The sequence below is a fragment of the Lactuca sativa genome, chromosome 4 (assembly GCF_002870075.4).
Source record: "Lactuca sativa cultivar Salinas chromosome 4, Lsat_Salinas_v11, whole genome shotgun sequence".
In the NCBI taxonomy this organism is placed as follows: Eukaryota; Viridiplantae; Streptophyta; class Magnoliopsida; order Asterales; family Asteraceae; genus Lactuca; species Lactuca sativa.
In genome coordinates, this window is record NC_056626.2 from 331,008,324 (window position 1) to 331,029,805 (window position 21,482).

The following is a 21,482-nucleotide window of genomic DNA, read 5'->3' on the forward strand; positions in this document are numbered from 1 at the left end:
ATCGTCAATCGAGGAAGTGTACGGTCATGCCTTCGCCTACCCGCGGCCATCCGTTGAACCTGATACAATAAACTAAAACTGTAAGCCCAAAAGCTTTGTGAGTTACCCCTAAAATACCGATACATATACATTCCACAACAATATCAGCAATATCATAACATAACAAACTGAACTACATGCGATGGTTCCACAACTTTATAGACTGGATTAACCCTGGGCCCACAGTGTGAGTCTGGATTGCCTTCCGGGCCCACAGCTCACATCTGGATCGCCACCGATCCCATAGTACGAGTCTGGCATGCCCTACCCAGCCCTCAACTTGTATCTAGAATGCTCCTGAGTCCTCAGTATGAGTCTGGCATACCTTGCCCGACCCTCAACTCATATCTGGAATACTCTAGGGTTTGTTGGCTACCGCACGGAGCAGTACAACCTCAACCCATCCCACATAACATGTCGACATATAACATAACTAATGCACAAGCATATAATCATACAATACCATAGGTAATCCTACAGATCTGCCCAACTAGCATATCAACTGGCATACATCACTAACTCAAACCCAACATATCAATAACTACTAGGATATCAAATCCAATGGGTCGGCCTCAATGCCTTAGACCCCTTAGTATAGTGAGGATAACTCACCTTGCAATGCCGTACTGAACCACAAAATCACGCTCCCGAAACACTGCCCCAAACTCCAATACCTATAACCATCAATGATCCAATTCATAAATATCCACGTACCAATTATCCTCAAAAGTCAAAACGATCAATCCTTGGTCAAAGTCAAAGTCAACTATCAAGGTCAACAATCCATGTTGACCTCAACTCGTCGAGTACCCTCAACTACTCACCGAGTTCCTTGCATAACTTGCCAACTCGCCGAGTCACCATGCCACTTTCCTAGCCCAAGGCAATCTTCATCGGACTCGCCGAGTTGTTCATCCAACCCGTCGAGTTCATGACCATCTTCATATGACTCGTCGAGTCTACCATGCGACTCGCCGAGTCCCTTCAATCCTTCATCCGTACAGATTCTTTTTAAGCCATGCCAAGGCTCCATACTGCAGATCCAAGTTCCCAAGGCATGCTTATCACGTAAAGTTGCAAACTTTACGTGCATGCAAGGCTCTAATAACTCAAAATGACAAAACCAAGCTTGAAATGGGGTTTTACACTTAGAGAGGGGTTCATGCTTGCCAATGCTGATAGCTTTATGGACTTACAAATCAAAGACAGTTTAGATCTGAAGTTACAACTTTATATCTGAGCTCATACCGAAGAATAGCTTCATAACCAAGCCAAGAAGCCCTAAACTTCATCCAAATAGATCTAGAAAGGAATGAGGCCAAAATCATGAATTGATACCTCAAATGAAGCTAGCTGAGATAGACTTTAGACCTACAACGTTCCTGCCTCCAACTTCTTGATATTCAAGCTTCTTGCATCAAGGTCTTCTTTCCAAGCTTGAAATTTACACTAATATGGAGCATACACGCGAATTAGGGTTTCTAGACTCTCAAGGGTCTGTAAAGAAACTAAGGGAGGCTAATGATCCCTTAAATAGGGTGCCAAACCCCAGAAATTAGGGTTTCACCCTCCAGCTCCAACTCGTTGAATCACTCTTCCGACTCGGCAAGTTGATCACTTAAACACGTTGCCCAAACCCGCTGCTACTCGATGAGTCAGGCAACCAACTCGTTTAGTAGATCTTGAATTCATGAGAATTTATACCCATAAATTGGTATTCGAGAATCGGGGTGTTACATTTCATGATTATGAAATTTGGCAGATAGATGTCAAAACCACTTTCCTTAACAGGAAGCTGGCTGAAGATGTTTACATGTATCAGCCAGAAGGTTTTGTAGATGCTAAATACCTCAATAGCGCGTGCAAGCTTGAGAAATCCATTTATGGATTAAGACAAACGTCTTGTAGATGGCATCTTTGTTTCGATGAGAAAGTCAAAGAGTTTGGATTTTCCAGAAGCGAGGATGAGTCTTGTGTGTATGTCAAGGCTAGTGGGAGTATAGTTAGATTTCTAGTTTTGTATGTTCATGATATACTACTCATAGGAAATGACATTCCGACCTTGCAGGAGGTTAAATCTTGGCTTGGAAAGTGGTTCACTATGAAGGATCTAGGGGAAGTTGCTTATATTCTAGGGATAAGGATATTGAGAAATAGAAGTAGGAGACTAATAGGACTTAGTCAAAGTACTTACTTGGACAAGGTGCTGAAACGCTTTATTATGGATAATTCCAAGAAAGGGGAATTGCCAATCCAATGCAATACCAGGCCGCAGCCATGACGTGGCTATGAGCCTACGACGTGGCCTCGGCAGGATTAGGGTTTTCGGATTTTCCTCCAGTTTTCAAATATGAAGTTTTGTTAAATATGGATAAATGCCAAATTTAAATTGTTTTTAAATCTAGAAAATTGATAAATATTATTTAAATGGGTTTATTTGAATTTGAATATTTGTTTAAATATTTAGTATTATTTATGATAGAGATTTATAAATTTGAATATGAACCTCTCATGTTTTATTAATTGTTATATTGCATCCTTGTAATTAATTTGAATTAATTATAGACAACTAAATTTAAAGAGTTTTAAATTTACCCCTTATATATATATATATATATATATATATATATATATATATATATATATATATATATATATATATATATATATATATATATATATATATATATATATATATATATATGTAAGATCCATATCTATTCTATGTATAAGAGAATTACAATATGCGTCCTCACATATTTTAAATATTGACATTGTCAGTCTTACGTCGACTAGGCTCACCAATTCTAATGTTGGGGTTTAAGGAGGTATCTTTGATTCCTAATGAGGTCGGTTTTTAATATGCTTCGCGCTTACCACCCTCACCGCCCTATTGCATTTTGAGAATGGAGTTACCGAAAGGGTTTGATAGTGATAATGGTCAATCTAAAAGTATTATAAATAGAAGTATAAAATAAAATCCCGTTTTATTTAACTAAAAGTGAATCTTATGTTATCCATAAAAATTGCACATTCTCTTTATAACTTGTTGATGGAGCTCGTGTGGTTAACCGACACGTTAATTTGAGAGTATAGGTAGATAATGATGTGAGACTCGCAAATCTCAAGCGTAACTTGAGCCGGGGAGCACACAATTTTGATGGGTTATTCACCATCTATTCAATGATCCGCGACATCCCTGTCATTGAATTTGAGATGAACATAATCCGAGATTAACATGTCATTGATAGTCAATGAATCTCAAAGATCTAGGAATTTCATAGTGATTGAAATTGACAAAGAGCTTTGTCTACCTAAATAACTTTGTGGTGTGTTTACGACATCCCTTTACACATCATGGAGCCAAATATGGATCCTAGTCTTAATATAATAATTTATTTTAGGGTGAATATTAATTAAGGATTTATATCAAACTAATTGGAATCTTATCTTTTGTAGATGCCGATCCCAGCCAACAACACCAACACCAATCTACCTCCTCCTCCTCCTTTAACTCAAAACTCAAGCTTCTCTCTAATGTCAGTTCTTAATAGGGAAAGAATTAATGAGGATGGATCCAACTATCTCGATTGGATCAGGACTTTGAGATTCACATTGAGATATGAGAACAAAGGGTATGTTCTCGACGATGACGTTCCGATAATTGGAGAGAACTCTACCCCAGATGAAGTTACTGCCTACAACAAGAATTATGATGAATCAACCAAAGTGGCTTGCCTTATGTTAGCGACCATGGCTTATGGTCTCCAGAAGAACTTTGAAAATTGGGGCGCATTTGACATTAACTAGCAGCTCGAAGACATGTTCCAAGAGCAAGCTAGGCAAGAACGATTCGAGATCGTTAAGTCCCTCATGGAATGTAAACAACAAGAGGGAGCTTCTGTGTGTGTAAGTCCAAAAGATAAAGTCGTACATAGACAGACTTAGGAATTTAGATGTTGAGCTACCTAAGGATCTGACCATTGACATGGTTTTGAAATTTAAACTCGCTTAGCAGTTCATATTCGCAGTTTATTGTGAACTTCAATATGAACAACCTCGACAAGACCTTGATGGAGTTGCATGGCATGCTCAAAACAACTAAAGCGAGCATGAAGATGTAACACCCATAAAATTTGATCCAATTTAAAACATTTTATTCATTCAATAACCATTAAGTTCATACAACTTGTTTTCAAAATAGTTTAAATATCAGAGTATCCCCCAGAATCATATCGCATAAATCATAAAACATGAGGAGCGGTATGATTGCGCCTTCGCCTTGCTACAATCTCCTGAAGTACCTGAAACAATACAATGAACTGTAAGCCCGAAAGCTTAGTGAGTTACCCACAAAATACCAACCACATACAACCATAATCATATCATATCATATCACAGTATAGAACAACCATGCCTCTCAAGTCTGCAGTGTGTCTGGTCTGCCCTCAACAGGCCTTTAGTCCACCTGGTCCACTCTCATAGTCTGCAGTATGAATGGACCGCCCGCACCGGGCCTTCAGTCTATCTGGATCTATCCAAGCCTTCGGTATGACTGGACCGCCATACGGGCCTAGAATCTATCCGGACCGCTTGTAGGGTATGTCGGCCTTCAACACAAAGCAGTACCGCCTCAACCCAAACATCAAGAAAATAACCATGTGTACATATAACATGTAATCACATAACAGTCCGTAGGCAAACAAATCGATCTAGCATATCATAAAGCATAGCATCATCCTAACCAAGATACCGACCTAACCGGTCACTAACATAGCATCATCCTATATACCAGGATACCGACCTAAACCAGGTCACTGACATAATACTGTCCTAATTATCAGGACGCCGATCTAATAGATCAATAAGCACATCAACCGTACAAATACAGATATCAGATATAACTATCTTACAGATTATTGATCATAGCAATCTCTCATGACCAAAGCATCGACCTAGCCAGGTCACTAACATACCAATCCTAACGGATCATATTAGCATAACAACATACTGTCTATTCTGATACCAATCTAACAGATCATAACCACATGTAGCATACTGTAACCAAGATAACAAGTAAAAGGGTCGTCCTTGGTGCCTTTGACCCTATTGATATAGTGAGGATAACTCACCTGCAATTGTCGACTGAAAAGATAAGACCAAGCTGCTCCGACCACAGACACTATCTTCACCACAGAACACTACCAAAGAACCAATTCCATAAATACCAATATTACCAAAGTACCCTTGGAAGTCAAACTGGTCAACTCTTGGTCAAAGTCAAAGTCCTCAGTAAAATTCAACCTTTCAGGTTGACTCTACTCGCCGAGTCAACCCATCGACTCACTGAGTTCCCATACCCAGAAAACTCTCATAGCACAACTTAACTCGCCGAGTCGCCCCAAGACTCACTGAGTCCAATGATCTCTGAGTCCCATCCTGTCCAACTCACTGAGTCGCCAACCGACTCACTTAATCCAAGGCTTTAACCAAAAGAGGTTGGGGTTTTGCGACATTACTCGCCGAGTCCAAGGCAATCTTCAACAGACTCGCCGAGTTGTTCTTCCAACTCGCCGAGTCCATGCACATGTTCATACAACTCGTCGAGTACACCCATGTGACTCGCCGAGTCTCTCTAGTTCCTAGTCCATTTAGAGGCTTTTCGAGCCATGTAGGGACTCCAATCCATAAATCCACTCTTCTACAATCTAACCCTCACATAAAGTTGCAAACTTTATGTGAAACCAAGGAGATATAGGCCCAAAACACACTAGGGCTAGGGTTAAAGACTAGGGGGCTTCACCAACAACTTTTAAACATAAGCTTTATGACATTTTGGACCATCACAAGCCTAGATCTGGAGTAGCAACCTCAGATCTAAACTCCAAACCCGAAATAGATCTCAAACAAGCTATGGAACTCCAAATCAACCACCAAAGATGAACCAAAAAGGAAATAGCTTAAGATCATGGCTTCTTAACCCTGAAATGTGCCCAAACTGATGTATATCCCAGATCTACAAAAGCCCCTTGATGCTAGCCTCTAATTCCTCAAGCTCCTTACACCAAATTCCTCTTCCAAGCTCCAATTTACTCAACAATGAAGTCTCACACGAAATTAGGGTTTTCTGGAACTCTCTGGGTTTTTCTCCTTCCATCACCAACTCGTCGAGCCCAGCTTCAGACTCGGCGAGTTGGTCACTTAATTCGCGACTCAAACCCGCTCCGACTCGGCGAGTAAGTATACCTACTCGTCGAGTCCCTTCTTCGAAATTACACTTTAAACCCTTAAGTTATACTTCTGAAATTCGGGATGTTACAGAAGAAGCCCAACAACTCTAACCTTACTGCTCCAGTATTGGCTATTGATCGTGGTTTTAATAATAGGAAAAAGGCCTCTCATCCCAAAGGAAAGGGTAAGGGAAAGGTCAGTCAGTCTAACCAAGCTCCTAAGAAAAAGGTCCAAGATGAGATAGCTCCTTCTGCTGATCCAATTGAAGCCATTTGTTTTTACTTCCAGTCAAAGGGACACTGGAAGCGTATTTGCGCTAAATACCTCAAGGACCTTAAGAAGGGAAAAGTCAAGATGGCTAGCACCTCAGGTATGTTCATGATAGAACTCCATAGAACATCCACTTCTAACTCTTGGATTCTTGATACAGGATGTGGTACTCACATTTGCTCTGATATGCAGGGACTAAGACAAAGTAGGAAGTTGAAGCATGGTGAGCTCAACCTAATCATGGGAAACAGGAAAAAGTCAGTTGTTACAAGGATCGGGAACTATGAGCTCATGCTTAGTGGTGGTGTTTATCTTAGTTTATTAAATTTGTTGCTACTTGCCTGAAATGGCACGAAACATTATTTATTTTCATGCACTTTATAAGGATGGTTGTCGTTTTTCTTTTGATAATGATAATGGTGGCATTTTGGTTTATAAGAATGGTTGTTTTATTTTCAAAGCTAGTCCTTGTAAAGGCGTGTATGAAAGTATTTTTTGTGTTGGTGAAATTGATAAACTATTATTGAATGTTGGTTCGTCTAATAGTGAATTAGATAAATCATGTTTGTGGCATTGTCGACTTGGCCACATAAACAAGAAGTGTATCGTGTAACGACCCAAATTTTCAAAAGAAAATTTTCATTTTGAATTAATCAAACACATTTCCATAACCATGAATTTCCCAAACAATTGTTTTTAAATCCACATTCATTACAACTTTATTTAAAAACATCAGAGTGTCCCATAAAACATTGATGAGAGAGTGCACGCCGCGCCGTCAAGCCTTGTCCTTTCCCTTAGTCTCAGATGTACCTAAAACGAATCCAAAAATTGTAAGCTAATGCTTAGTGAGTTCCCCAGAGCATACCTACACACAACCACATACAATATATTGTACTAGCTATATCAGTTATACATATCACATAAGCCATGCATACAACATATAAGGATGCTGTGGGCTCGTCCCCAGGGTCTTACTCCAGGATGCCATGGGCTCCCCTCTTGGTCTTACACCTAAGTGTCATGGGCTATCCCATGGTCTTGGATCGGAAAGCCATGGGCTCCCCATATGGTCTTGCATCCAAGTGTCATGGGCTCTCACATGGTCTTTCACACTTACATATCACATATATCACTATCATGCTTCCTAGCTCGACAAACTATCATACCACATAATACATCTATAGCTAGTATACTAAACATCATAAAATGGGTCAGCCTTGGTACCTTAGACCCATTGGTATGGTGAGGAGACTCACCTTTTGTCTGAAGAATCTGAAAGCTACTCTCTTGACAATCTATAACCACTCGCACTGAATAATAACATTACCTAATGTTAGAACTTCACACAATCAATGGAAAACCCAAACTTCAAGTCCCTCCATAAGGCCCAAATATTCTTCCTTTGATAATAGGCCCAAAGTCCATGTCCGTAAATCATTAATGGGCCTCATGGCCCAATAAGGCCCAACCATAGCATCAATAGCCCAAAACAGCTAAACTGGCCCATCAACCCCAAAATATAACCAGGCCTAATGACTAAATTAGGCCCACCAGTTTGAAGGCCCAAAACAGATCCAAGCCCATCTGTCGAGCGTACGCTTAGCGTGCCACCCTGGTACGCGCAACGTACTGAGTCTCTGGGTCTTATGCGCTACGTACGCCAGGTTACGCCCGATGTACTAATAGATTAAGCACTTCCTCATTAAGTGCTTAATACTTGATTCTCTCACGTCCAAAAGTCAGATCTAAGCTTATTAAGACGGCCTAGGGCATAAAGTTGGCAAATTTATGCCTTTGCATGTCTCATATGTTCCCAACACTCCCATTAAGACCTTTTCAAGGGTATTAACCCATACATGAGGTCAAAACACCCACTAAGACTTCATTTTTATGCTATAAATAGACCAAGGGACCTCAGATCTAACATTTCCATCCTCTGGAGTTGCCCAACTCGTAAGAGGAGATCCAAAACCAACAAATGGGACAAAACTAGAAAACCCTAGTTAGATCTAACGATCAACGTGCAAAGGTACAAGCTTTATACCTCCAGAAGCTCCTCAAGGTGAACTAGATGTAGATTATTGAAGCCCAAAGTCACTCCAAGCTTCCTTGACAACTTCTCCTTCTTGAATGACACTAAAAATGGCCACCAACACCCTTTTTAAGCTCAAAATGGTCTCACAAGCTCTCTATGGAGTAGAAGAACGAACTAAGGCTATGGAGGCTCTCTAGGGTTAGGTCCAAGGGGCTTAAGGACGTTTAAATAGGCCTCAAGTCCGAAATTTAGGGTTTTAGCCATTCGGCATGTACGCCCGGTGTACTTCTGGTATGCCCAACGTACGTGCTGCCCCTCCGCAATCATCCTTGCATAGTACGCTAAGCGTACTCATAAGTATTCTCAACATACTTAAGGGGTTATTATGCTAAAATTAGATTTCTTTAAGGGTTTCAAAGTAATACCTGATTTGGAGTGTTACAAATGTCCCCCACTTGAACTAGACTTCATCCTCGATGTCCGTAGCTGTGAATAGATCGGGATAATGCACATGCATCTCCTCCTCTAGCTCCTATGTCCATTCGGAGCCCCTACGGTGCTGCCATTGCACCTTAACCAACTTCACTTCCTTGTTCTGAAGACCCTTTATTTTCCTGTCTAGGATGGCAACCGGTCTCTCGGTGTAGTTCAAGATCCCATCTACTTGAATATTATCTAGTGAAATGACTGCAGACTCGTCAGTGACACGCTTCTGAAGCAGGGACACGTGGAATGTGATGTGAATCTGGCTAAGCTCCTCCGATAGATCCAACCGATATGCCACCTTGCCCACCCAGGTCGTGATCCTGAACGGGCCTATGAATTGAGGCCCCAGCTTGCCCCTCTTCCGAAACCTAATAATCCCCTTCCAGGGTGACACCTTGAGTAACACAAAGTCCCCCACCTGGAACTCAAGATCTGATTGCCGCCGGTCAGCCTAACTTTTCTGATGGCTCTGCGCGGTCCGTAGTCGGTCGCGCACCTGCTAAATCAACTTGGAGTCTTGAGCACTACCTCAGTGCTCCCTCTGACCCGGTGCCCAATCTCGTCCTAACAAACCTGAGTCCTGCACCTCCAACCATATAACATCTCGAATGGACCTCGGTCGATACTGGCATGATAATTGTTATTGTATGAAAAATCTGCCAATGGGAGGTATGTGTCCCAACTCACTCCAAAATCCAACATGCATGTCCTCCAGTGTCTGGATCATCCTCTCACTCTGGCCATCAGTCTGGGAAATCCCTGTCAGAGACTACCAACACTGGCTACCCATGTCTAGCCACCACCTCTCGTACATAAATGTCTGCCAACATCTCCGCGGATATACTCACAGAAATTGGAATGAAGTGGGTACTCTACGTCAGTCTGTCCACGATCACCCATATGGCGTCCACGCCCCTCGCCATCCTCGGTAACTTCGTGATGAAGTCCATATTGATCACTTCCTATTTCCACATAGGAATGGGTAGCGGCTGAACCTTGCCATGAGGCCACTGATGCTCGGCCTTGACTTTCCTACAGGTCAACCACAGCTCCACAAACCAGGCGATCTCCCGCTTCATGCAGGGCCACCAATAACTCAATCTCAAGTCCCTATACATTTTTGTAGCCCCAGGATGAATGAAAAACTTGGACCTATGTGCCTCCTCTAGTATCTTTTGTCTTACTCCTACAGTCACCGGTACCCACACTCGGCCACAGTGTGTCAAAAGGCCTCGACTATCCTTAACAAACAAAGGATACTATCCTCGAATCCGCTCTAACTTCCAATTCTCCTTCTTCACCCCCTCGACCTGGGCTTCCTTGATCATATCCAACAATTGAGAGATCACCGTCATCCTCATACAAATGTTCCCAATCGGGGACCCCACCGTCTTGTGGCTCAAAGCATTGGCCACCACGTTGGCCTTCCCTGGATGGTATAAGATCTCACAGTCATAATCCTTCAGCACATCCAACCAACTCCTTTGTCGCATGTTGAGGTTTTGTTGGTCCATCAAATACTTCAAACTCTTTATGATCTGTATAGATGGTGCACCACACTCCATACAAGTAGTGCCTCCATATATTGAGGGAAAACACCACTGCCCCCAGTTCCAGGTCGTGAGTGGGGTAATTTGCCTCATGAGGCTTCAGTTGCCTCGAGGCGTAAGCTATCACATGCCCCCTTTGCATTAGCACCACACCTAACCCTAAAACCGTTAGACCCCAAATGTATCTTTCTATATTCTTGCTCTTCGAGATAACCATCTCGGGGCATAGAGCTGCTAGTTCGATGAACCGGTCCGTGTAGGTCATTATTTCTGAGCCGTCCATAGTGAGATCCCATAGCTCTTGTTCCAGTTTTTGAATCTCGCCTAATGGGCAATATTCTTTCCGCATTAACTCTTTTAGGTTTTCCCAACCTATTGAGTTTTCCACTGATAGGGTCAGTAACTTAACATGGCTGTTCCACCATATTAGGGCCTTGCCGTCGAAGGTGCAGGAAACAAACTTCACTTTGCTTCCTTCCGGGCATAAACATATTTCAAAAACCGACTCTGTTTTCTCGAACCATTGCATAAGGGCAATGACCCCTTCAGTCCCATTAAAGGACAATGGCTGGCATCTGGTGAAGTCCTTGTAAGAGAATTCTCTCAGGCGCACATGGACCTCACCTTGAGTAGAATCAGTAGGCGTTTCACCTCCACTTGTACCGGTGGGGTGATATTGGGCCATGGCTGTTGCCACCGCCGCGGCCACTGCTGCGTTCAGAGTTGCTGCATTGATTTGTGGAGAAAGTATTGGAGTTACCGGAGTAGTGTGTCTGGGTGATCTGTGAAGAGGCATCTTTGCTATAAGAAAACAAAGATAAGATGGAATAAGTCTATAGCAACGGACACAAGCCGAAAGCTGAAAAGACAAGGTTATCCTAGTTCTGGATGTATCGGGTCCTAACTTCCACAGGGTTCTAGAAACAATTCATAAATGAGTCTATACCTAATAAACTCTATGAATTTGAAATAACTATCCTCGAATGAATATTTGTTTCCTGAATAACTGTTACCAGCTGCATGTAAGAAAACAATTCTAACACATGTAATGTGAGCAGTGTTTCCACTCACTCGATAAATTAACCTAATTAATATTTATTAGTGTGACACGCAAGACGTTTTGGTTACTTCAGCTGATCTTTCATTGAAAACTTCTCATGAACTTGTCCTTGTTCCTCCTGGAGTCTTCTGTTGTATACTCTGAGGATGTGGATGCATTTATCTGTGTTTGCATTGCGAGAATGAAAGTGACTAAAGAACCTATGAGCTTTAATATAACTTTATGGGGTGATCCTTATGGAATCCTCCTATAATTATACAAGGTACACAAGTTTGTATATAGTGGGGGATTAGATAGACTTTCGAATAATTGTTCCCACCTCAACACTACACCCTTAAGAGGAATGGATAGCGAAGCGTAGGCCATAGATTTTATGTCTATAAAATCCAGATTATATATAACACTTTAGGAATATACCTTGCAAGATTATAGACTTATCCATAAGGGTCTTTTAAATTCTCACATAAGTTATTTATCTAAACTAAATACTCCTATAGTATCCTACCGTAATGTACTTGTTCTGGCGTTCTCTTGACTGGTGTTAAGGTAAGTTTTAACCCTGTTGCAACACCACATCATTCTCAAACACATGTTGGTCACATCTCGAATGAATATAGTTGATCAAGCTATATTGATCCTAGTTATGATTACATAACTGTTCGGGTTGACGACAGTGCCCAACCTTTAAATACTTTTAGTTCGGTTCTCCTCGTGACACTAGTTCTATTATGTACATGATAAGCAAGTAGGTATATTTTTATAACTTGAAGTTATATTCTAAAATATATCATTATCCAAAGCACTTAAGCCCCATTGTATTTATAGCTGTATATCTTTTATCGGTTGATATACTTAGTTCACTATAAACAATGCTCTGATACCAATCTATCACACCCCAAAACCGGAACGGCGGAAACGTTCGGGGGTGGAGGACGTCATGTTAAGTATCACGAGATATGTATATGGTAAGAAAGTAATAAACAACCATTTCATTTAGAAAGAAAGTGTTTACAATGTGTGTTCACAAAACATAGAATTCATACACAAATAACAAAACAAGAATTGAAGCTATAATGCTCCATCATTTGAATCCCCAGCACGAGCACCTGTCTAATAGTCTCCTGAGAATACAAGTTATTTGATAGAGTTGATCAGCAATTAAGCTGGTGAGTTCATAAGATTTTAGTGATGTGAATAAGCTATAAAGTATTGTTGAAAATGTATATGTAAATGTGATGTAAGCTGTAAGTTCTGTTTTGAAAAGTTTGCATGTTCCTCTAGAAAATCATATATTTCCTACTTGAATTAAAGTTAAGTAAAATGACACTACAAGCCTTTCTATGGGTACTAAATGGGTACAAGTTATATATAACTCAGATTAAACAAACAATCGATTGTGTGCATCTGCCCTAATCTCACAACCCAACGGGGAACAGAAAGTAAGGCGGATAGCACACATCCCATTGGTTGTTAGATCGTTGTCATATATAACCCTGGTGTATTCACTTGTTACTCATGGAGTTATTTGTAATGGTTCCTTTATATCTAATGACGAGTTCTTGTAAGAAAACCTATATTTCTTATAGTAAAATATTGACCACAGTGACTACTTTTATAATAGCTTTGTTTATACTGCTATATATAATCTGATATCGGGTAGAAAGTTAACTGGGTGAATCTGCCCTAATCCCACAATCCAACGGGAACAAGGAGTAAGGCGGAAAACACACATTTAACTATCTATTGGATGTCATTTTTATATATAAACATGGTATATAAACTAAGGTATTATAGAGTTACTCACTTAAAGTCTTTAAAATTGTACTGACTTAATAAAATGGATTAAGCCCTTATCTGGGAAATCTCTAGTTTTGTATATCAAAAGTACTGACTCTGAAAAGTATGTTTTGTACTAGAAAACTGTGCTTCGACTCTGTGTCCTATAACCTGATACATACCTGGTACCCTTATGATGACTTAATGTATACTAAGCATATATATATATATATATATATATATATATATATATATATATATATATATATATTCGGGTAGATAATAGATCGGGGGAACTCGGTTCAAGACCACAATCAAACAAGAGAAGCGAAGGCACACATCCTATTAGCTGTCAGAATCTATTAGCATATATGTATTCTATAGTGTATACATTAAGGAATCATAAAGCTAGCATTATGATCCTAACCTTTAATCGTAGCCTTCTACCAAGGCATCTTCTGTTCTGAGTTAAACCTGACTGTTCCTTTGTCAAATGTAAAGTATCTTCTCCCTAGTTTATAACTATCTTGACTAGAAAATAGATCAACTTTCAAGTGGTACCGACACTTTATGAAAGTAATGGGAGAAGTAAGTACACAGATGTTGTTTATAATGACATGTGGATGCACTATTAACCTTAAAACATATTTGTTTTATTACGGTCATAATGTGAAAGCTAGAACCCCTACTAAACGCTCTCAATGAAAAGAGATTGAGGGAACCAAACGCGACCTCGACAATTTCTTACAAGCCGTGTAATTCACATTAAATTCATATGATCATGTATACCCAATATAACTATCACTAATGCGTTAATGATTCATTAGTATAATTAGATCCTGTTTGTGTGTTCTCATGCTATAGCAACCTAACTTGTTTGTTATGTTATGTTCTGGTATTGTTTGATTTTCTTCACTGTTTGTTCTATTGTGGTATTGATTCTTTGTGTGCTTCATTGTACTAGAAGTAATGAATAACATTCTCCTAAACTATACCTATAATAGTTTACTAATGCTCTACTTGGACTGTTACTGAAATGACTCATTTCTCTACTAAGTTATGATTTTACTTTAATAATAGAGTTTTGTATAACTATAAAGTAACATAACCTTAAACGAGTTTTGAAATGTGTTGACAACTTATAAATAACATAAGTAACATTTTGAAAGATGTTTAACAACAAACATTTACACAATTATCATTGTGTTCAACCTGTATCCCCCCCCCCTTAAAACAGTTAAAATAGTTAAAATATTCATTACGGGGTATGAACTCACATGATGTGGGTGATTCAAACGGGTATGCGCGTATGGATGAGACGTTCCATGGATGAAGTCCCGAGACACAGTAAGTCCTAAATGATATATAAGGACACATTTTGACATGAATATAGTGTTTATAAACAACTATATGAAAGGAAATACCTTCCGGGACTAGGAAACACCTTAGCTAAGTGTTGGAATCACATGTGATTCGACAAAGGGAAGTGAAATGACACTAATTGGTGTTTACGGTTTTTGGACCATTTGTCTTTGGGTTTACGGTAGTAAACCCAAATGGTTTATGGTCAAATGATGTTTTCAAGTCTTAAACACTTCCAGGTAAAGGTCTAGGCTAGTTTCTAAGCTTAAGGAAAGAGTTTGGGGCATTAAAACATGCCTTTGAGGTGTTTACGGTTTTGGGAGCTCCCCAAACCGTAAACACATATACATGGGACATTTTTGTGGTTTTCATGTGCTAAACCCATCAAAGGAAGGTTCTAGGAAGTTTCTAGGTTTGTTTCCAAGGCTTGGCAAGAGAATAGGGACACTTTAGCACCCTTTATAGGGTTTACGGTCCAAGAAGATTCTTGGGCCGTAAACACTTGTTCCTTGTGATATTTGGGTGTTTTCTTGATGATCCTAAGGTCTAGACATGTCAAGGATAGTTTCCATGTTTGGTTCCAAGGTCTAAAGGGACATAAGGCACACCTTGGCCTTATTTTTAGTGTTCACGGTCCAAGAAGATCTTGGGCCGTGAACACCCTTTTCTTGGGGTATTTGGATGATTTCTTGATGTTTAACACTTGATCTAAACATATTAGGGCTAGAAACACTTACAAGTTGAAGATCTCCCAGAAAAATGGGATGATACTTGAGAGAGAAATGGCTCTAGTCTTGGAAATGTGAAAAAGTGAATAAAATATCTAAGTCTCACTTATATAGTCTTTAGGGTTTACGGTCCTAATATCATCTTGGACCGTAAACTCCAAAATCTTGAAGTTTTGGGCATTTATTGCTACATAATAAACCCTAGGGTATCCTCTCTCTTGATATCTCTTTATGTACTATCTATAAAACACTCAAACTTATTCCAAAAAGCTTGAAAGTTAACAGAATCAGATTTGACTTCAATTGCAGTGGACGGTTGTACATAATGGAAATTTATGGGTTATCACAACATGGAAGGTGTTGTGGATCTGGCTGAGCTCTGCCGGAAGATCCAACCGATAAGTGACCCGACCCACCCGGGCCAAGACCCTAAAAGGGCCGATGAACCTGGGGCCCAGCTTGCACCTCTTCCGAAACCTAATGACACCCTTACAGGGTGATACCTTCAGGAGGACCATGTCGCCCACCTGAGACTCCAAGTCTGAACGCCTCCTGTCGACGTAACTCTTCTGCCGACTCTGCGCAGTCTGCAGTCTACTACGAACCTGCTGGATAACCTCTATCGTCTTGAGCACCACTTCAGTGCTCCCAATGACACACTGACCGACCTCACCCCAACAAATCGGGGTGCTGCACTTCCTCCCATAGAGCATATCGAAGGGAGGGCGGTCAATGCTGGCGTGGTAACTCTTGTTAGACGAAATTTCCGCTAACGGAAGATACGTATCCCAACTGCCACCAAAATCTAGGACACATGCCCTGAGCATGTCCTCAAGAGTCTGAATCATCCTCTCGCTCTGCACGTCCGTCTGAGGATGGAAAGCGGTGCTGAAATGGAGACAAGTACCCATTTCGTCATGAAACTGCTTCCAGAATCTGGAGGTAAAACGGACATCTCGGTCTGACACCATTGAAACAGGCACTCCATGCCATGCCATAACCTCTCGCACATAAATATCGGCTAGCTTCTCAGTCGATATGCTCTCTTGGATCGGTATAAAATGAGCACTCTTCATCAATCGATCCACTATAACCCAAATCGAATCCACTCCACGTGCGGTCCTGGGAAGCTTAGTGATAAAATCCATAGTGATATCCTCCCACTTCCACACTGGAATATCTAACGGCTGCATCTTGTCGTGAGGCCTCTGGTGCTCCGCCTTAACCTTCCTGTAGGTCAGGCACCTCTCCACATACCAGGCGACATCCCGCTTCATGCAGGGCCACCAATAGTCGGGTCGAAGATCCTTATACATCTTCGTTGACCCTGGATGGATGGAAAATCGAGACTTATGAGCCTCATCCATCAACACTTGCCGTACTCCGCCCCAGTACGGTACCCATACTCTCCCATGAAGGGTCAACAATCCTCGACTATCATAGTCGAAGGAAGCTACTTGGCCCACAATCCTCTCACACTTTCGTCTCTCCTCCTTGAGGCCCTCGACCTGAGCCTCTCTGATCTGCTCCAATAATGGAGTTATTACTATCATCCGCAAACATATGTCCCTGATCGGGGCTGCTGCCGCCTTGTGGCTCAGGGCGTCGGCCACTATCTTGGCCTTTCCTGGGTGATAAAGGATGTCACAATCATAATCCTTCAACACATCTAACCATCGCCTCTGCCTCATGTTCAGATTCGGCTGATCTATGAGATACCTAAGCTCTTGTGATCCGTGTAAATGGTACAACGAACCCCATAGAGGTAGTGTCTTGATATGTGCATATTTAGTTCATATTAAGTATAGATTTTTATTCATTTATTAGCTAAATTATTGCATTTTATGGACAAAAGGTACTTAAAAGTGTTTGAATTATATTTTCAGTCCAAAAATGAAGCTCGGAAGCAGAAGGAAGCAGGAGAAGCGGTTGAGAGATCAAGAATGGAACAAAGAAGAAAACCACCAAAAATAATACCTACTCGGCGAGTAGGGTCGACTACTCGGCGAGTCCGATCGAAGAATCGAGAAGATAATGACTCGGGATCCCAGAGACTTATCACAATACGGGGACTGAGAGATGGACTCGACGAGTCACCACCTGACTCGACGAGTCGATTCGTATATATAGAGATAACTCTTCAGAACGATAGAGAAAAGAATTCTGGAACGATTCAGAAGAGTTTAGCTGCGATTGAGAAGGCAGAAAAACCCTAGAAGACGACGAGAGAAGCTAGAATTCAATCCCGAAGAAGAATTGAGGCAAAATTTCATCATTCCACTTATTCTTTTGTTTCATCATTATGGTTAAACAATTTGACTCTGTTTGTTTGCTGTTATTTACTTCAGTTATAAGCTAAAACCTTTAGACTTCTGTTTGGGGATACACAGTTGACAATATGGTTTGATTGATTGGTAGGATTAATTCTAAGTTGGTGAATTTTTGTTATTTTAGCTTGCTAAAGAACCTTGTGTGTGAATAATAATTAATTTTTTGTTAATAGGAAGATAATTGATTAGCATGAACATCTATTGATTATTAACCTCATATGCTATGTGATCACTATGCCATATGTCTAGGATTAATGAATATGAAACTAGAATTAATAAGAAAATTGAGTAAATTCATGTGCAAGCTTGTGTGATGACCATCAACAAGAAGTTAATTAAAAGATTAAATTAGTTAACTATTGCAAGTATAAATTAACCCTAATAATTAATCTAGTAAATCTAATTAAATTAGACAACTGACCACTGTTTAAGTTAGTTTATTTGCTAAGGATTAGTGTAGTGAATGCGAATCTAATCACTTGAATCGGTAACCAACGAAAGAATTAATCCATTGCACCATTACCTTGAAATCAACCATAGAATCAACTAAGATGAACTAAACAGAAGTTCCCTTCCATTTATTGAATCTAGTTAGTATTTTGTTTTCTAGTTTTTAAGTAAGTAATAGTTAGTAAGTTTCTAGTCTTGTAAAACTAGATAAAACCCCTACTTATTAATTAACTTAGATAAAATTAGTTTTTAATTTTAATTTGCCGTTCCCTGTGATCGATACCCTGCTTATTTAACTATACCACAATTGATAGGTTCACTGCCTTTTGTGTGTTATTTGATAATTAAAAGTAGGTTTAAAACTAAGTGAGTTTGCACACATCAAGTTTTTGGCGCCGTTGTCGGGGAACAGTTCTAAAAATTAACATTAAATTCTAATTTAATCAATCCCTTGTGTGGGATTTATCTCACACAAAGTTATTCAAGAAGCAATTCAGTAAATAGAATTAGTTTTAATAAAATTCCGTTTTTAGAGTAACTAGAATTTTTTTTTCTGTTTTTGCCTTGAACTCGCCGAGTGCACTCGTGCCGACTCGGCAAGTACATCGCTGTTTCAGTTTTAATATTTTATTTTATTTTTGTTCCTTTTACGCGTTTTCTATTTTGTTTACAGTTGTTTCATGAACCGAGGATCTGATACACCTCTGGTCCCCCCTCTTGAAGACCCGGAATCCGCACTAAGGAAGAGCAATGGCAAAGCCGTTGTAGAATCCGCATCTTCAAAGAACTCGCCACTCAAAAACCTCAAGTCCGTTTTCAGCAAGAAGAAGAGCAGCAAATCCGGAGCATCCAGTGCCTCTTTGACTATTGAAGACCCAATTCAAGAAGATATCGAATACGAGACCGAGGAAGAAGAAGAACTCACATTCGAGCACGACTCCGATTTTGAAGACGATTTAATCATCACTATGGCTAATATCGATGAAGTCCCCATGGGGGAATGGAAAAAGAGGATGCGCGATGACACCGGCCCGGGACTTGTGCAGCCCGCAATTCCCGCAACCGCCACTTTCGAACTAAAAGGCCATATTCTCGCTCAACTCAAGGAGATTCCTTTTTATGGGAAGGATCACGAAGACGCCTACAAGCACTTGGACGAAGTGAATGATGTGGCCGACTACTTCAATGTACCGAATGTCCCTCGCGAGACCCAACTTCTTCGCATGCTCCCAGTCACGTTCAAAGGAGCTGCAAAGGATTGGCTAAAGTCACTTCCTCCTGGATCAGTCACCACATGGGCCAAGATGAAAGAGGAGTTCATAGATCACTTTTGTCCACCCTCCAAAATAGCCAAGCTAAAGAAAGCAATTGCCAACTTCGAGCAACAGCCCGGAGAATCTCTATATGAAGCATGGGAAAGGTACAAGAGTTTGCTTAGAAATTTCCCACATCGCGACCTTAATAGCCAACAAGAGGTCTCCATTTTCTACGATGGAGTCAATGTCACCACAAGGCAATTACCCGATTCTCAAGGTCCGCTCACGAAGAAGGCGCCCCCAGTAATCAAGGAGCTAATTGAAGAATTGTCTAAGCACTCTAGAGAATACCACAATCCAAGAAACGAAGTAAGTCGGGGAGTAGTGAACGCGGCAAATGATAGCATAGCGGCGGTGATAGCTAAGCTTGATAGTCTTGATAGAAGAATGACAAAAATGGATCAAACAATCCATGCTATGAGGGTGGGATGTGAAAATTGTAGAGGGCCCCATCTAACAAAGGATTGTGATTTGGATGAGAATGGAAATAAGAAAGCTCAAGTCTTCTATTCAAGTGGCGATCGATACGACGGAAATTGGCGAAAAACCTAAGAAGGAATGGCTCCCATACGAAGAGTATAAGAAGGCTAAGGAGGAAAAATACAAGCAGAAGGAGAGGGGACTATATCAAAGAGAAGAACCGGTAGAAAAGAAAGCTGATTTGGAAGAAATGTTCACTAGATTCATAGCCGCGTCCGAAAAGAGACACAAGGATCACGAGGCTGCAATACATGAGACCGGAAACATGCTAAGGAATCAGCAGGCATCCATCCTCAACATTGAGAAACAGCTGGGTTAGCTTGCACACCAAGTGAACGAAAGAAGACCGGGTCAACTTCCAAGTAATACCGAAACCAATCCAAGAATGGAGAATGTGAGTGTAGTGACCTCCAGCAAGGAAGAAATATTCACAGATACACTGAGAATCTCCAAAAGGAAGACAGAAAGGGCAGAAGAGTCGGCTCCAGCAAAACCCGATCTGACTCGCCGAGTCCCTCTAGTGGAATCGACGAGTACATGCGTGAATGATAAAACTGTCAGTCCTTTAAAGCCATATAATCCTCCTTTGCCATACCCAATTAAAGCCATGCCTGCGGAAAAAGTTGAAGCATATAAAACCTTCATGAGGCATGTTAAAGCCCTACAAGTTAATGTGCCATTTGTGGAAACGATGCTCCAGACACCCAAATACTTCAACTTGCTAAAAGGTCTTTTTGCTGCTAGGAAAGATTTGGCTGAAGTCGCGGAGATACTATTGGGTGAGATACCCGAAAAGAAAGGCGATCCGGGGAATATTATAATTCTATGCCAGTTTGGTAATGAGGTTGTCACCCAAGCATTGACCGACTCGGGTGCAAGCATCAATCTGATGCCTTTCTCTTTCTTTAAAAGGTTGAATTTACCAGAGCCAAGACCGGTAAATATGAAGATCCATTTGGCAGACAAGACAATAATTCATCCACAAGGCGTTTGTGAGGATCTCCTTATTAAAGTTGACAAGTTTATATTTCCGGTAGACTTTGTGGTGGTTGCCATGGAAAAAGACCCCAAAATTCCAATCATTTTGGGGAGATCATTTTTGAACACCGCATGTGCCTTAATTGATGTATGTGAGTCTACACTAACATTAAGGGTAGGTGACGAATCCATAATGTTTAGAGCTGTACCAAAAGCCAAGAAAGAAGAGGAAATAAAGGAAGAAATCTCATTTATCCATTTGGAGGATGAGATACTACAGAAAGAGATTGCACTTTTGCAAAAAGAAGATCCAAGCAAGTTTCTGCTATATTCTGGAGAGGATGGAGATGCTAACAAGGACTTGGAGGAGTTAGAAAAGCTACTGGAA

At 40.7% G+C, this 21,482-nt stretch overlaps 1 protein-coding gene and 1 non-coding gene across 2 annotated transcripts; one reads left to right on the forward strand and one right to left on the reverse strand.

The window, feature by feature from the left end:
- Positions 1-19,672: 19,672 nt before the first annotated feature.
- On the reverse strand, positions 19,673-19,779 carry LOC111901907 (small nucleolar RNA R71). Its single transcript, XR_002853633.1, has one exon. It is a non-coding gene; the product is annotated as a small nucleolar RNA R71 (small nucleolar RNA).
- A 722-nt stretch (positions 19,780-20,501) lies between these two features.
- Positions 20,502-21,219, forward strand: LOC111901886 (uncharacterized). The gene is made up of 2 exons (XM_023897743.2): positions 20,502-21,053; positions 21,154-21,219. The coding sequence occupies exons 1-2, from the start codon at positions 20,502-20,504 to the stop codon at positions 21,217-21,219; spliced, it is 618 nt and encodes a 205-aa protein (XP_023753511.2).
- Positions 21,220-21,482: the final 263 nt, after the last annotated feature.

Coding starts and splice junctions, on each gene's coding strand:
- LOC111901886 (XM_023897743.2), top strand. CDS start 20,502: ATGGAGAATGTGAGTGTAGTGACCTCCAGCAAGGAAGAAATATTCACA. Junction 21,054..21,153: donor ATTTACCAGAGCCAAGACCG/GTAAATATGAAG, acceptor TATTTCCGGTAG/ACTTTGTGGTGGTTGCCATG.